This window comes from Amblyomma mixtum, chromosome 7 (assembly GCF_055824585.1).
Source record: "Amblyomma mixtum isolate Tamu chromosome 7, ASM5582458v1, whole genome shotgun sequence".
Lineage (NCBI taxonomy): Eukaryota > Metazoa > Arthropoda > Arachnida > Ixodida > Ixodidae > Amblyomma > Amblyomma mixtum.
In genome coordinates this window covers 46,867,819-46,885,537 of record NC_143018.1, presented here as the reverse complement: position 1 = coordinate 46,885,537, position 17,719 = coordinate 46,867,819, and the positions used below count along the sequence as shown (strand labels likewise).

Sequence of the window (17,719 nt, the reverse complement as noted above, 5' to 3'; positions counted from 1 at the left end):
TGAAGTAATAGTTTTTATTGTTGTTATTTTGCTTATACCCTCTAATTCGACTCCGCCGTCAAAATTGACCTTGTCACTTTGCTTGCTGCGGGACACGCGACCAGGATCGTCTTGAAAGGTTGTATCGTACGCAAAAACTTCTGCGAATATAGGGATTATTATCGGTGCTTTCTCGATGCTTTCTTGGTGTCTTTGCTGCCGCGGTGGCTCAGTGCTATGATGCTTGGCTGCTGACCCGAAGGACACGGATTCAACCCCGGCCACGGCGATAGCATTTCGAAGGTGACTAAATGCTCTGTGCTGTGCGATGTCAGTGCGCGTTAAAGAACCGCAGGTAGTCGAAATTTCCGGAGCCTTCAATGCGGCGTTAAAAAATACAGGAGATGCGTCAGTGCGAAGGAGGCCTGCTTGCGCGCCCACAGCGTCCAATGCAGACTACTTGCGTTCTTATACCGCTTCAGCTTCCCGTGCCCCCCCCCCCCCCCCCCTGTGCGCGCGCGCGCGCGCCACACACACACACACACACACACACACACACACACACACACACACACACACACACACACACACACACACACACACACACACACAAACACACACACACACACACACACACACACACACACACACACACACACACACACACACACACGCACGCACACACACACACACACACACACACACACACACACACACACACAAAGCGATGCTAAAGCTGCCACTTCGAAATCACATGGGCTAGTCATCGTCCTGACGCTCGAAAACTTCGCAATTTTCAAGACAGTTTTTTCACTTAGATTTAGAACGATAGTTAATTAATGAAAGCTAATTATTAAAGTACGCGGAACACTAAGCAAGTGATTACAAAGCTTCGAGTGCAGAAAATACAACTAAAATTACAAACATAAAAATATATAGTGCCCTCGTAAAACAAGCATAGCGTGAAAGGAAGAAACAAGAAATACAAGCGAAAACAAAGAAAAAGCAAGAAGATAAGCAGTAATTCTAACACGTCAGTGAATTTGTTTTTCTCTATTTTTTTGTATCTGCAGTTCTTTGCACGAATTAACAACTTTCTTCTCTCGCACATATTTTTAGGCTGTCTCTGCGGCTTTGGTCGCGTTCTGTTCCTTTTGCTGTCAGTTTAGTCGCTACATTTCTTCAATAGCCTTCACACTACCTCGCTGGACGGGCACCCGCATGCAGACATCAATTGCGAAGCAAAAGAAGACAACGATGAACGGTGCTGTCGTAAGTGGGAAGCTACTTGAGGTAGATTCCACCGATGTTGCTCTCCGGCGTGTTTTTCTTTCTCCTTTATTATGTACAGGTGAATAGCAACCTCTCCGTCCCGATTCTCGGCCGATCTCGAAGTGCGGGTAAGTGCCATCTTCTGGAAGGCTAACAACTACAAGGGGAAAGCTGCATTCAGTTCTCAAACGCACTTCACAGCTGATAATTACCTTTATGTCATACATTTTTGTGTGTAATATACGTAATAGGCATCCGCCAAGACGGCTCTCTACTGCCTTAGTTCGCAAGCTCCTCCGTCAGGGGGATTGTTCTGGGGTTACCTATTCTGCCTGGTGCGAGCAGCCACAGCTCCCCAAGCCATGTTTCCTATTGTCGCGCCCAGGCTGAAGTTTCATAATGGAACCTCAATTGTTCTGCCGCCCCTCTGCAGGCAATGGAACTGTCTGGAAGGCGATATTCCGAGAAGCACTGTTCGCACTGAGAGCGTCCGGGACTGTTCCAGGCATAGCTTGCTTCCCCCAGCTTGGATGTCTCTACGTGTCAACTCCACTTAGGTTTCAGTGAAATTTAGTTGAACTGCAAGAAAGAAAAATTGCGTTCAAGTAATGGTGATCTTTCTTAAAATATGCTGATAAGGTAATTGTCTGCTATATGGCTGCCAATAACCGCATCGTGTCGGCGTTTATTGACAGTAACACTGCTTTATGCAAGAAATGTGCCTTGCCAGCACTGACTTTTGCTGCTGAAATTTGCTGGCTTACACAACTCTTGAATGGAGGCTGAGAACAAACCAGTGACCGTTGATAAAGTGGCAGGTGTAACGGTAATTGAAAGAAAGAAAATGATGTTTTCAGCCAAGCGCAAGCTGGCGCTATTTCAGCTGACTTTAAAAGAAGAGCTGTACACTACATGAACATACCGTTTCATCTGTTGGAATCTTGGGTGGTGGTTTATTAGTGTCGGAGAAGATATGACTGTAAGAATACCGGAACTGATGGCAGGATATTTGCAAAAGTAGCCTGCCTACCTGTAGGGCTGCAACAAAAGATGTTTAATTAAAGTTCATTGTGTGAGGCCTTCAAGAGGTTGCGCACTGATTTCGGCCCATGATAACTGTTGCTATGATGTTTTGTTATCGAAAGGATCAATGCATTTTCATGATAGCGATGAATCAGGCAAAAAGATTGCAGTGCCATAAAAATGACCGTGCTTTTTCTCAACATTTCAGGTTGCAACAACAAAGAATCACGCGGCGTTGCGCAAGATGGAAGCTCGGGTTCTTGTTGGCAGCAACTTTCATGAAAAGCTCAAATATGACGTCCCACACTGTGCTTCTCTTTTCTACGGCAGCGCTTTCAACTGCTACTTATTTTTAGTTTTGGTTTCCTTCGCGCGTGCTTATACCTAGCGCTGAAATATACAGGGCAATGAAAAGGTGACCGTCCTCGACGTCACTCTGCCTCTGGGGAAAACATCGCAGAATACGCAACCACTTTTCGTTATTAGCTGGTTGGCTACCACTGGCCAGCGCTATACAGTAGGTGGGAATTCACACGGCCAACTTTTGGAAACGCTGTCGTGAATCGCTTTCCTGGTTGGGGGCTGGTGGCGTTACTCTCAGGATGACTGCTTTTCGTCCCCACTCATCTAGGTAAGCGATGGCTGCTTGCCATTAGTTCTTGTTACCGAGCTAGTCGAGACAGATCTTGACATCTTCAGCAGTTTGTGTTTTTATGATACTATGTGTGTGGTCGCACTGAAGTCGCAGAATGTCAATTTTTTATGCTGGTGTGTACATAGCGAAACTGATACGGCTTATTTTATTTCTTTTTTTTTTTTTTGGGGGGGGGGGGGGAGCGATGCAACTGGATGTCAGTTTTTCAGAAGCATGTCAACAAACTTGACATGCGCCCACGGACGCTCTCCGTCAACCCGATGTTGCATTCACACTTACCATTTGCGCACCTTAGCGTCCGTATATACAGGCATGGAAGAAAGAGCGACAGCCGGGTGACTCAAGTAGTGTTTTTCGCTTTATTGCGGCTTGCAGACGGCGTGAAAGCAGCTCATTGATTATCTGAAATGAATATGTTATAATTGCCTGTTTCTTTCTTCCCAGCGCGCTCCGGTGTAGCGCGTAAGCATTCGCTGCTTTCTTTTGTGGTTTTAAGCATTGTTACCAACAGAGCTTGAACTCAAGTATTTCCGCGAGCTCCGGAAGGCCTTCAATTGAACGAACAGCAGGTCATGCGTCCACGACCGATGTTCCTCCTTATTTATTTAAAACGCACAATGATATGGCTGCGTAGTGGAGGGATATCGAAATCTGTCTACTATGCGCCCTTTAGTTTTAAGCCCCTGTGTTGCCTCCTTATATATAAAACAATTGTTCATAAACTTTTTGGAAAACATCCTGCTTTCAACTCCTGGGCAGAATTTTGATTATTACGGACCACAATGATATTCACCGACGACGACACTCCGAGGCGCCAACCCCTGTTCTCGTTTCATAACTATCCGTCCTGGGAAACTTGGATGCGGTGTGCCAAGAAAAACGACGCTTAAGGACGCAGATGTGGTTTTCCTAGCACACCTGGCACCATCTCTAGCACCGTAGGCGGAGAAACGTGGGTTGCATTTGTGATTTTATATATTTCACAAAATCGTTTGATGTCGTTTTTTTTCCTTTGTCATTAGTTCATACATGGTTGACAAGAACACGTGTCAAGCCACCGCGTCCCACGTTAACTACGACGACTGCTACTCGAAGACCATTGTTTTTGAGTGAGTTTTCTTGCTACGTATTCCTAGTGCTAGCCTGCGCTTTCTTTCTGCCTCTGTCCATTGTCATTCTCGTTCAGAGTGTCCAGGGGCAGTACTCTATAAGCTCTCCAGTTTCCGTTGTCCATTTCGGGTCCATTTCGGGTCCGTTTGGTCCTCTGTCATTGGTCGCTCAGATATACACGCGGCATTCAAGCATTTGTGGGTAGAGACCCAGCCATTGGGTGGTTGGCTACCGGAACTCACCATTGGCTGCACATCGCAGCAAATGTTAAGCTCCGGTCGCCAGCCACCCAATGGCTGCGTCGCTAACCCCAGACGCTTGAAATGGACAATGATAAATGGACAGCTTATCGAATACGGCCCCTGGTTAGGGAGCGACGTGAGCCGAGCTGAATGCGGGACATCATTCTGGTTGTGCGCTAGGACCTTAGCTAATGCCCCATAGTTTTTTAAATGCCTGGAAACTCCTAGCACGACCATGACAACGAAATGCCACTCATGGCGTCAGGATTTATATTTTATAGCCCATGTAATTACAAACTGTCTTACTACTAGCTTGGTTATCGGACTGCCGCGTAGAACTTTGTGGCGAGAGCAGCCCATCTCATACATCACACGATCTTATTGTAACTAGTCTTCTGAACTCTAGATGACAAAGCGTTTAACTAGTAACAGACACCCCACCTCGAAATTTACAGCCCACGGCACTTAACAAGCTGCTGCACGATGCAGCGGTTAATGAGATCACACTCTTTGCACATTGTAAGGATTCTCATGTTGCCGTTGTGGGTTACCGCAATTAGCACAATTATAGCGCACCTCTAATGCATTTGAGATGTTCATGACTAATAGAGAAGGCAACACTGATTCACGAGAAGCAAGGCACTGCGTGTGTTTTGGTCCTACACAAATGGCTCTGCTTTCAATAACGCAGAATGGGGTCCCGCGGCTGCGAAGCAAGGGCAACGGAAGTAACACAGTACTTTATGTGACGAGGAAATTTTAATGCCACAAATATATTTTGCCTTCCACAGGTTAAATCTGCCACGCCTGTTGAAAAATGGATTTCTATGTGTTCTTTAGTGCGAAACTATTTGATACAGAAATCAAAGGAATTGTGTTGCTTGTTTTCGGAGTGAGCCGACACGGGCAAGCGTCTTTACAGTGCACTGCTGGTTGCGCCATTTGCATGTCAGCTTGCCATCTCCTATCTGGCTTCATCTCCTTCCAGCGAAGCCCCCCGTTGTCTGCCATTTGCTGTCTCCCAGTTACTACCACGAACCCCGGATAAAAGATGCCCTGGAAAACCAGGTGCTGCCCAGCCATGGGATGTGCGACTACGTTGTCCTGGACCTACCACAAAATCCAGACGGCTCGTATTACAGTGAGTCAAAACACTGCATGCCCACATAGGAGATCAGTACAGCTTTTTCTGAAACATATATTGTCCCATCCAGTATAGCCTTCTATTTGAATCGAACATATTAAGAGGAAGCACTTCTGATCAAAGCCATACGGCCAATCGGAGCAGATATATCACCGGCTGTAGGCTAGAAGCGGAAAGGGGTAGTTTAGCTGACTTTAAGGCCGAACCACAGGGCAGCGTTTCTTCGGCGTCGCGTCAGCATCTCGGCTACTGGCGTCGCCGGAGTTTCTCCTCCAGAGACGAGAGTAGCCTAAACGCTGACACGACGCCTAAGAAACGCTGCCCTGTGCACTGTCTTTAGACGAGTTTATTTAGGCGACTTCATGGAACTATAAGCAGTGAGCCATATTCGTACTGTACTTCAATGTGGAGTCAAGGACCTTGGGCACATTGATGTCACTGATCAAGCTCCATGCGGATCTCGTTCCAGAGCGCAAGCAATGTCTGCCACGTCGTCGTCCTGTAGCAGTTTTATTGCGAAAGCAATACTACTTGCACTTTCATGCCTTTGCCGTGCCGCGGCGGTGACCACCATTGACCTTAATTTGCGAAAGCAATACTACTTGCACTTTCACGCCTTTGCCGTGCCGCGGCGGTGACCACCATTGGCCTTCATTTGCGAAAGCAATACTACTTGCACTTTCACGCCTTTGCCGTGCCGCTGCGGTGACCACCATTGACCTTCTTTTGACATTGATTGCATTAGATTGGATTAGATAGAATTAGATTGGATTGCATTAGATTGGACTGGATTGTATTGGACTGGACTGGATTGGATTAGATTACATTAGATTAGATTGGATTGGATTGGATAGGATAGGATAGGATAGGATAGGAGTGGATTGGAATGGATTGGAATGGAATGGATTGGAATGGATTGGAATGGATTGGAGTGGAGTGGATTGGATTGGATTTGATTGGATTGGATTGTATAACCGATGCATCACCACAAGTCTAAGCACAAGCACCACCACCAGCTACACTACCAGCTGTACCATGGCGTAGGCACGGATATTGCTTTCGCAATTACCGGGCTTAAGCAAGCTAAGCCACAGCGATTCTTTTAAATAGAAGCCAGTGGATTTGGTGCTGTAGTCATGCCCTCGGACTGGCTAACAAAGCAGTACGGCAAGAAAAGACGTTGAAGGTTAACTTTCTAGACATGCCCATGAGATTTACTTCAATTGAAAAGAAACAAACGATCACTCATACCAAGGACACAACAAATGAGATAGTTGAGATAGCTAGCTAGCTACCTAGCATTCGCCGAGTGGTACTGAGGAAAATCTATTAAATACGTGTTGGCATCAGATAAGCAAAGGTTTTCTATTATTTGTATCGCATAAACTGAGAGCTGTTTTAAGCCGGCAGATTTTTCTCTAAATGCCTCCAATAAAAGGGGCTCTCGTTTTACCTTCGGGATTCCATGATAAAACTGCAGTAAGTGCTTCCGTACTGCATATATTTTACCCGTGTATCTCGCTCTGTCCATCCCCTTAGATTATCATTACCATGCCAGAACCGGTTGCTTTCGGAGGCATAGTACTCGTGCGGGGAAAACAGCCTCTCTGGGTATCTTGCATTCAAGATCACCATCTTTAAGCCCACTTGTATAACACTGTCACTGGGCAGCTGGTGAGGCGAGAGTTTTCAATTCAAACCTACATGACTACTACGGCGACTGCGCTGTCTGTAACGAACAAAGTACCGCACACAGCTATCTTCCTAAAGAACCTGGAGAGAGACGAAGGGGGCGGCAGGGTTAATCCCACAAGTTTCGCATGCAGAATTGTGCTCACGTCTGCTGGTTAAGCTGCCGCTCTCTTTCATTCTCGGTCAAAGAAAAAAAGAAACACAGCAGATCATTGCTCTTGACAAAACAGACATGCTTGTTTTCTTAAAAGTGTGCTTGCAAGGAAGCAGGTTCTTGTTGCAAAAAGGAGAGGAGACACTTAAGCTCCGCCTTAAGAATATGACGCGATAGCGTAGTGGGTTAATTCCCATATATGCAGAATGTCATTCTATACTTTACTTAACAGATTCCTCGGAGTCCTCATACCCCTCCTGCGCAGTGGTGCAGCGAGTACGCGATGCGCCACTGCCCTGCGATTGAAGGTGCTTCTAGTGGTAGGGCTTGTGCGGCCCAAGTTGATCTTCCCGAACGACCAATCGTTAATTAAACTGCCACCTTCCATGGCGGGCAGTTTGCTCACTTTTCGGTGGGCAGGTTGTAATGATGCCGCAAGGTCACGTCACTTAGGTGGCCCACCTGCCTTCTAGGTTGCTGTCAGGGGACCACCTGCCAGAGGCATGTTGCACACACGTCGATAGCCGGCTTTACCTAGCAGAGTGAAGCTATTGCTTCAAAACAGCGATCCCTAGAGCAGTGCAATCACGTCACCAGTATAGTCCTGACAGACCTGGCTCTGCTGCAAGGCCAACAACCACTGACTATTTCCAAAAAGTATGTCGTGGTGGTTTGTCGATGGAAATTATAACTCGGAAATTTGGACCCACTCTTTCAACCCTGGAGCAGGGGTCGTGTTCACGGACTGACTCTGGGTTTTTGAAGAACGTTATCAGATGACTTCTCTGTGTTCTTCCGCTCGCAGGCGCCTCGTACGGTTTCCTAGGGGGACGCAGTGCCGGCTACAAGTGCCTGTTCACCATCAGCACTGTACACGACAACCTGACCTCATCACTGCTGCGCGTTAACTCCTCAGCCTTCATGTCAAGTGTTACTCAGATACGAACCGCGCTGCCGCTGCATGGTTTCGGCATTCTGGAAGACCTGCCCACCCTGAGTTTTCCGACACCACAGAGGATGCCGATATTCTGGGAGAAGCTGAAATTCATATACGAAGTGTGTTTTCTGAGTCATGTTCTAGGAGTTGCAAAGGAGCTTCTCTCGCTATTTTCGGTGGCGTCATATGTCTTCACCGGAAATAGTCTGCTTCGCCGGCCATGTTAGTGAAAGTGTTCTACGGGTCCGGAGGGACGGCATGGGAGTTGATTGTTCATAATATCCTTATGAAAGAGCCACATATCTATGGGTCAAGTTAAAAACCTGCATAAGACATACGTGGCGGCCTCCGATACAAGAAAAAGGTCCGGCAGGCCCAATGCTGATTCAGGTATTGGCACCATGTGGTCATCTTTTTTTGAAGGTGTCTCTAAAGTATGGCCGGGTGACATCTTTCCTTTTCGCAGCAGCAGTAGTAGCGACTGTCGTGCCTTAGGACGTCTCGAAGGTGGTCATAGGGAAAGTATATCCACAGTGGCTTGGTTTATGGTTAATGGGTCTTTAACGTAGCAAAGCAACTCAGGTTATGAGGGGCGCCGTAGTGAAGGGCTCCGGAAATTTCGACCACCGGGGGTTCTTTAACCCCCCTCACACAGCACACGAGCCTCTAGAATATTACCTTAATCAAAATTCGACCGCCGCGGCCGGAGTAGAACCCGCGTCTTTCGGGTCACAGCCAAGTGCCTTAATCACAGAGCCACCACGGTGGCCCTATTTCCACATTGGCATCGATTATGTCATTCTCTCACTTTTTTCTGGGCAATCAGCTAAGTTTCCGCCTTGCCTCTTCCGTGATCTTTATTTTTGCCCTAGGTTACCTATAGGCCAAACTCTTCTCTTTATTTTCCTGCTACCTCGTGAAATTACCTGAAGACCCATCAAGGTGCCTTTCCTCTAGCAAGAAAAATGCGCCAGGAGATCACATCGTGTTAATCTGCCTGGCAGCGGTAGATCAAGAAGGGCAAGTCGACTTCCACTTTAAGTGAAAACAGGAGGCGCCCCTCCTCTTCTCTGGGGTGGCTATACAATATCCCATCAGTAGGATAACAAAGCAGACCACGCTCAGGATGGGAGTAACTGGCCTCCGCCACCGCGTGCTCTGGGCGAGGAGTCACTGTCCGGCCAGACTTGATGCGGTTCATGTAAACAGTAACACATCGGCTCCGCGAGATACGCTAGGAAACAAGACATGCTAGAGTCGCATTCATGTCGTTTTCTGGACTAGTTGGTGTCTTTTCATGGTGAAGCTAGCAGTGTACATAGAAAGGGAACCAGCGAAAAAAGACGCAAGACAAGAACAAAGAAGGCACACACCACAACGCTGGACTTACAACTGATTTATTGCGATGAAGAATTGCTCATTTTAAAAGAATTTCCTGCCTGCGCACACACCCTACAGACAATACACTTCGCGCACCACATGGTGACATGGCTACTATAATTATAAAAACTTGCACTCCTTTTCGGTGACAATCACAGACGGCTCACTGACGCATTTCTGCTTATTCTGTCTGATCATGTATGCCTCCAATAGCTCACGCTCACGTTTAGATTTCCCCCGCCCGATAATGCTGGTAGTGTGAAAACTAGGAGAACATTTGCAGTCCTTGACATGCAAGGCTGGATTGCTGCCTGTGCCACTGCCCAAAGTTGTGCGATGTTGCCTCAGGCGCTCATTCAAGCATGCTCCGGTTTGGCCTATGTAGATTTTCCCGCACGACAATGGGATTGAATACACCACGCCCACTGCGCATGTGGTGAACATAGTCTGGTGTTTTGTCTTGCAAACACCAGTTCTGCGCAGGTCTGCAGAGGTTTGGGCGCACAAACCGGACAGTTTGCAAGGAGCAAGAAAGTATTGTCGAAGTGTATTGTCTGTAGGGTGTGTGCGCAGGCAGGAAATTCTTTTAAAATGAGCGATTCTTCATCGCAATAAATCAGTTGTAAGTACAGCGTTGTGGTGTGTGCCTTCTTTGTTCTTGTCTTGCGTCTTTTTTCGCTGGTTGCCTTTCTATGCAATATGAGCCAACTAGCCCAGCAGTTTGCACTACTGCACTACTAGCAGTGTACAAGAACATGGAAAGAAAAGAATGATGTGCCCTAATGTGTACGCCTTTCTCTGCTCCTCTTTTCGCGCGCTTCTCGCTTCGCCACGAATGTACGAGCACATGTAATAGAAGGTTCTCATTGTGCGTGCGACCTCGTGAATGGCAGGCAATCATGTGGACATTTTTTTCTGGTCGCATCCAGCTTCGATATCCATTTGGCCATCGTGCTGACCATCACGAGCGAGGACAGTGGGCTTGTGCTACCGTCTTCAGCTGCGAACCGCAACTGCCTACCTCAAGCGAACGAGACCACAATAGTAAGTTCTCACCACTGACCTTACCGGTTTCGGTTAGGTCAAGTTAAATAATGGTAATGAATCTAACTGGCTGGTGCATAGGCACGGTGACGTTTTCATTCGTTGGTTACTCACTTAGCTCTGAGGCACGTCCCAATGCATTGCTTAGCGTTAAGCGCATTAGGAAAGACCAAAAAGCATTTGTCCAGGGGTTTGGGGGGGGGGGGGGGGGGGGCGGCTACAGTCCTTCTGTTGGGTTCACTGAGTACACTAAGGTAGGGACATGAATGGCTCGTTGTGCCGTGTATTTGTAGGAAGCCAACAGTCCCCGAAACCAAGGAAAACATAACGAAAACTTTCATTAAACTTTTTGTTTTGATGAATTGAATGTCAGTACGTAATCATTTTTTTTACCTCTAAGAGAAGTGCTTAAAGAGTTAGAGAAAAAAATATCAGATGCTGCTTGGTAGATTCAAAAATTGTGACTAGTATGCGGATGATTTCAAAAAAGTGAAATCTGCACAGGCATCTAACCTTCACTCTCCTAACCTAACCTGAAAGATCTCCACTCAGCCGCTGGGGCACTGAGAAATTTGAATGCTTTTTCTTGGTTAAGACCCATGACACATGTATGTGGACCGGAAATTCGATCTCGGGAATTTGCAAGGTACAAATAATCCAGGTGCTCCTGAATATCCAAAATTAAAGCGCTTAGAAAGTGATTCAAAATCTCCATCATCGTCACTTTAAGGTAGTTTTCGTCACCTGATATTTTTTCCTTATTGTTGTACTTTGCATGCTTTGTTGCTTGCTTGCCCCATTTTGACCTCAAGCCCCTGAGGTGCCATTACTGAGTGGCGTTATTCGCGTGTTATCTTTGCGGCGAGAATCTCGTAAGCACCACGGCAGTGGCAGGGCTCATCTTTTGTGCTTTTTCTCTATCGCAGGAGGACGCGGTGAATATGATAAGCAGCGTATATCAACCTAATTTCAACTTTACCCTCACGCTCAGTCTGCGCATGGACTATTTCCGGGATGTTAGCATAATAGCCCTCGGTCGGAGTAGCCTCGTTAAAACTACATGCAGCAGTCACCACGGCTTTCGTTACGAAGAGGTGAGTTTTATACGCAAACCAAACACGAATAGCAATACATGAGGGCTACATGAACCGCGCATATCAAAGCAAGAACCACGAATGTCTTTGAGATATAACGGTTATTTGTCAGATTCGTTCCTTTTTCGCTTTCCCATGGGCCACAACAGCCATTGTTACCGCACCGTGTGGCTAACCATACTGGCTCGCTATTCGCTCTGACGTGAAAGCTCTAACAGAAATTGTCAGAAGGGCGAAAATGGCTTCATTGAAAAACTGGTCTCCACGTCGCTGAAGTTCTTTCTATTCCTTTCTTCTAATTCTTCAGTGCTGGCGTCTGAAGTCCTTGCCTTTCTGTAAAGCAGGAAATGCTCTAAACGTAGTTCTGTCGTCAATTCCGCGTGGGTATCTGACGGCATCCAGAATCTATTGGTTTGCCTATCGGAGAATTGGCGAAAATGAAGACGTCTTTCGAAGTGGTAGCCGTCCGCAAGAACACTCAACCCTTCATGATTGTGATTTATATCGCGGCGTCCATGAGTAACTATTCATGTCGTTATGCTTTCGCAAGCTGTAACTTAGTGAACATTTATTATCCAGGAGAGCATAGTGCCCTTCAGGCCACTAATAATAGAGGCAGTCATAAAATAGTAACTGCTTTGCTATGGGCAACCGACTATGATTATTATAGGGCGAACCGGTTGTAAGGCAAGCAAACAAGGAAATTAAATCACATACAGAAGCAAAGAAAGATGTAAGTCATGTCCAGAAGTGGAGAACTTTCTAATCGTGTAAAGTAGTGTTATGAAAATATTGAAGGTTGAAATATTGAAATATTTGGTTCATTGTTCCCATGCGTAGCAAAGCATTTCTTTGAAATTTTGTCCATCACTTGCATCGGGTAGTTAAAACGGCCATAGAATACCAATGGGGAACGTTTTGACAATCGCTAATGCCAGAAACGTTAATTTAAAAACTTCGAGCCTGCCGAAGGGAGATCTGTGGATATATTGATTGTTTATTGAAATGCTAGATGAAAAAATTGCGTTCATAAACCATCTCCTGTTGAAAAATGCGCTTGTCCAAGATTTCTGAGTACAACAGCGAAGTACGAGGGGTGCTCAATAAAGATTTCCCCTGACCCACTTCCTATAGACGGAGAGCAACGAAACTTTGCAGATTTATTAGTCCTTCTCTACATAGGTGCTACCCAGGGACATACACTTCTCCCGTCTTTTTATGCAACTGTAAACACCTCGCTTGTAGAAGTCGACAGGTTGCTCCAAAAGCTATGTTGTGACTTCAGAAATCAGAGTCTCATCATCTGGAAAATGCTTGCCCTTCAAATATGACTTCACTGTTGGAAAGAGGTGGAAGTACGATGGTGCGAGGTCGGGTGAATAAGGCGGATGCGGTAGAACTTGAAAGCCGCAGCAGCGTGCTTCCATCTGGGCAACGTGTGAGTTCTGAAGTGGGGCGTTGTCTTGCAGAAGGCGGACACCTTTGGTGAGCATGCCACGTCTCTTGCTTTTTATGGTCTCCCGCAATTTCTGCAGCAGTGAAGCATAGTATGCCCCGTAACCTGGCACCCTTTGCTAGGAAATACATCAAGACTACTCCGTGCTGGTCCCAAAAGACTGTGAGCATGCCCTTGCCCGCTGAGGGCTGGGCGCGTGCCTTCTTTGGAGGCGGTAAATCCAAGTGCGTCCATTGCATCGACTGGACTTTAGTCTCCGGATCATAGTGATGGACCAAGCTTTCATCCAGTGTCATCAGTCTGTTGAAAAAGTCCTCCTGGTTTCCATGGCACATGGTGAAAAGAGCCTGGGAGCATTCTACTCGTTCCTGCTTTTGGAAAGGCGTGAGCAGCCGGGGAACCCAGTGAGCGTATACCTTGCGCAGATGAAGATGGTCCTAAATGATTTTTTCCATGGACCCCACACTAATCTTAACATTTTCGGTTAGGTATCCAACGGTTACAGGGCGATTTTCTAAAATGGCGCCCTCCACTTCCTGGATGGTGTGTTCATCGATAGCGGAGTGGGGTCGTCCTGCAATCGGAGCCGTTTCCACCGAAATCCGACCACATTCGAATTGACGATGCCAGTTATTCACTATATCGTATGATAGGGAATCCTCCCCATAAACCTGTTTTATCTCATCGAACGTCTCCCTTGGAGTGAGGCCTTTCAAGTACAGGAACTTGATGACTGCTCTGTATTCCACTGCATTTATTATCACACCTCACACCACTTCAGCACCTATAAAAGAAAGACCGTTATTACTTGAGAGTTGCACATTGGCACGCGACCTATAGTGACTTGAGTTATTACATATGCGCAGTTTCAGCATCCTCCAATCAATAGAAGTGAGTCAGGGGAAATCTTTATTGAACACCACTCGTAAATGTGATTTATGGTGTTTAACGTCCCAAAGCAACTCCGGCTATGAGAGACGCCGCAGTGAAGGGCTCCGAAAATTTCGTTCACCTGGGGTTCTTTAACGTGCACTGACATCGCACAGCACAGGGGAGTCTAGAATTTCGCCTGCATCAAAATTCGACCGCCCCGGCAGGAATCGAACCCGCGTCTTTGGGGTGAGCAGCCGAGCACCATAACCACTGAGCCACCGCGGCAGCTTCGAAGTAAAAATCAAGTGTGCTAGTAGCTACTGTCTCTCTCAGGTAAAGTGTCCTCGTTTCGCTGTTCCCGTTCCCGTACCCTTCTTCGGATTTTATATGAGGTTGATAGTACACTCAGGAATGCAGCAGCAAGCCTATAGCTGAGTAATGATTCACTGTGCCAAGAATACCAAAGACAACACCGGAGCAGTGGAAGGTCGCGCTGTTCAACTGGGACCTAGAAATCTGATATGGCTGCTCGACAAGGTCCATTGAGCAGCTAACGCCGCAGGAGCTCCGGAATAAGAACCGCAACTGCAAGAAGCTTCAAGGCCAATCTTAAGAGCATTAAAGACTATTCCATCTCTTTCTTACTACTTAGCATTGGTAGGATGAAACACATAGTCGCGTTAAAAACCATTCCAAGCTAGCTTTAGTCCTCCCTGGGAACTTGGATAAGCCGGCGACTTTTTTCGAAATATTCCCTTCTGGTAGACCATAGTGCGCTAATTAGTCTGTATCGTTCTTTTCTACTCCAACAGGAATGCGAGGATCAAATTTACCGTCACGACCCAACCGGTTCGTTGATTGTCTACATTGGCGGCGATGGATGCGCCTTTGCCAAGGCTGGCGCAGCTACCAATGCGGTGGTGTCGTTCGACACGCCCAGGACTATCGCATACAAGGTGCGTGACGACCTTATACATATTCCTCCTTCACACAACCTCAGACCAAGTGGTTAACTGCCGTGCTGGTTCCACAATAGTTAATGCATTCTCAAACCTCATCGGCGGCTACTTTTGAGACAGCCACCTGTCACAGCCCGTGTTTTTTCGAAGCCTTTCCCCGTGAGGCAGGTGGGCCACCTAGGTCGTGTGGCCTTGTTAAATCATCACAGCCTACGCACCGGGTGGTGAGAAAACTGCGCAGCCTGGCAGGTGGCATTTCTATTGGCGGTGACAGGTGCTCAGGAACACTTCCATTTTTTTCTTGACCAGCCCCACCGGACCAGACCACGGGCAGTGAGATGGTTGAATGTCATTGGCTGACATTTCGTGCGATTGGTTCTATGTATTTTCGCGTTATTTCAACGAAACACGATAAGACGACTGACGAACAGGGCGATCAGCGTCGTCGGTCGTGATTCTGTGCTTAGCGATGGTCGTCTGGCGAAAACCGAGCGGTGTGGTGAAGGAGCTTTGGAACTCAGCGAGCAGTGCGGTGAGCGCGTCTTTGTAATCTGCAGAGAGTTACGGTGCAGTGAAGACATCTAAAGACGGTACCATGTGCCGGTGAGGGTACGGAGAGGCAGGAACCTCGGACAGAGTCGCAGCGTCGATAGGGTGCTAACTCGCTTGATGTGGCCGACCACTTTGCCCTTAGGTGCTACAGTGTGCTACGAAAGTTGGTGACAAAGTCTTGGCCACAGCCAAGGTGCAGAGCTCGTTTGATGAATCGAATGATGAATCGTTGATGAATCGAAGAATCGAAGCGTCCGTTTCATCGTTGGAAACTACCATCGCACTGCCAGTGTAACAAAAATGAAATCTAATCTTAAACTCCCCTTACTCTCCACTCGCCGTAAGCTATCACGCATTTGCCTCTTCCATAAAATTTACTATCACAATCCTTGCCTGAAAGCCATCTGTGTAAAGGCACCATCTTTCATCTCGCCTTGCATAGACCACAATCAAAAAGTAGCTGTTCCACACTGCCGCACAGTGACCTGCTCTAATTCCTTCCTCCCTAAAACATGTCGTGACTGGAATAATCTTTCACCCACAGCCACCTGTGTTAGCGACACTGCGCGTTTTAAAAGCAAATTACTCGCACTGTTAGAATCAGACCAATTGTGATATGTTGTTTACTCATATATAGACTACATATGGTTTCTTTTTTGTAATCCTTTTATTTATTTCTTTTTACTCCTGTACTTTTGTTCTCAATGTTTTCGTCCTATGTCTCTAGGATCTTTCAATATTGTTCGTATATATAGCCCTGTTTTTGATCTATGTATTGTTTTCTTCACTGTCCCACCCCCTCTGTAATGCGAAAGCCCTGAGGATAAAATAAATGAAATGAAATGAAATGAAATGAAAGTGAACTGATGTGATGTCACAGCTTGATCCAATCGCGCCGAACGCGTTGAAAACGTATATGTCACGGAAATATGCAGTGAACGGTACGGCAGTCTCCTCTGGATGGTGTGCAAGTAGCGGTAGACTGACTGGTGGAACCCAAAAGACCATCCGCGACTAGCACACTATGCGCGAGCTAGCCACACGGACGAGTCGGGTCGCACAGCTGCTTCACTTGTCCCCACGAAGGAAGATTGGGAACAATGCTATCTATTGCCGTGCTTTGCGCCACGGCACGCACGAGCGAGACGGTCTCCGCGAACCAATAAAAGAGCCCATGGCCAGTATCTTTGGGCGCAGTTCTTTTAAAACGAGCCTGCTATTTCAGATACTTGTTTATAGTCTACTTTGATAATACAGACTAATATCTTAAACGGTACCCTCAACCTCCGAATATGAACTTCTGAACAAAGCTAGACAATGTGTTCAGAAAAGAAAAAAACAGCGCTAAATTCTACACAAACCACACAGAAAGACGGACAGGACGGGCGCTGACTTAAACAAACCAAGTTTAACCAATCATGCAACAATCGCACCTGCCTCCATATTTCCGCCCTTAACACCTTTTCCTTTAACGGCCTTTTCCACCTGCAGAGCAAGATTCATCGCGTTTAGTCTCAAGAAAGGACTTGTACCAGCGGAAGTGAGTGCCCTTTTTGGATTTGTTAAACCTTCATTAGGACACGCAAGACGAGTGAGCAAAGTGTTAAGGGCGGAAATATGGAGGCAGGTGCGATTGTTGCATGATTGGTTAAACTTGGTTTGTTTAAGTCAGCGCCCGTCCTGTCCGTCTTTCTGTGTGGTTTGTGTAGAATTTAGCGCTGTTTTTTCTTTTCTGAACACAATGTCACACCAACTAGCCCAGCAAAAGGTACTGTTAAAGCTAGACAAATTGCGGTGCTTACAAACTGAATGAACGAATCTTTCTCTGCGCAGATGACGAAAGCCTACGACACTCTTGGCTTGGCTAAGACTTCTACGCATATCATAGGCTGGTCGGTGTACAACTTCTCCGTAGGATTAGGCCCTCCAGCGTGCAACGGTGGCCGCGATCGGATCAACGAGATCCTCAGGGTCCTCAGCGATAACTGAATCCGTGGCGCCGCAGTCAACCTTGCCGTGAACATCGCTACACTGTTTCTCAAGGACACTTGCTTCTACGCCAGCACCGCCTTTTAGACTGCAGGTTTACTTTGACCTAAGTCTTCTTCTCTCGGACTCGGCTTTTCTGGCGGTGCCACATATTGGTTTGTTTA

The 17,719-nt window shown here is 46.9% G+C and overlaps 2 protein-coding genes across 2 annotated transcripts in view; one reads left to right on the top strand and one right to left on the bottom strand.

Annotated features, from left to right (window-relative positions):
- LOC149335914 (solute carrier family 22 member 6-like) overlaps window positions 1-17,719 on the bottom strand; it is a 57,470-nt gene that overhangs the window by 6,274 nt on the left and 33,477 nt on the right. The gene's annotated exons all lie outside the window — the stretch shown is intronic.
- Window positions 5,368-17,555, top strand: LOC149335916 (uncharacterized). Its single transcript, XM_089554042.1, has 6 exons — window positions 5,368-5,422; window positions 8,077-8,329; window positions 10,518-10,632; window positions 11,559-11,726; window positions 14,868-15,011; window positions 17,400-17,555. Exons 1-6 carry the CDS (start codon window positions 5,368-5,370, stop codon window positions 17,553-17,555), a joined length of 891 nt encoding a protein of 296 aa, XP_089410168.1.

Bases quoted from the DNA above. Each gene is read 5' to 3' on its own strand.
- LOC149335916 (XM_089554042.1), top strand. From the start codon at position 5,368: ATGTGCGACTACGTTGTCCTGGACCTACCACAAAATCCAGACGGCTCG. The intron at 10,633-11,558 runs GTAAGTTCTCAC...TCTCTATCGCAG, and splicing joins AAGCGAACGAGACCACAATA to GAGGACGCGGTGAATATGAT. The intron at 11,727-14,867 runs GTGAGTTTTATA...CTACTCCAACAG, and splicing joins ACGGCTTTCGTTACGAAGAG to GAATGCGAGGATCAAATTTA.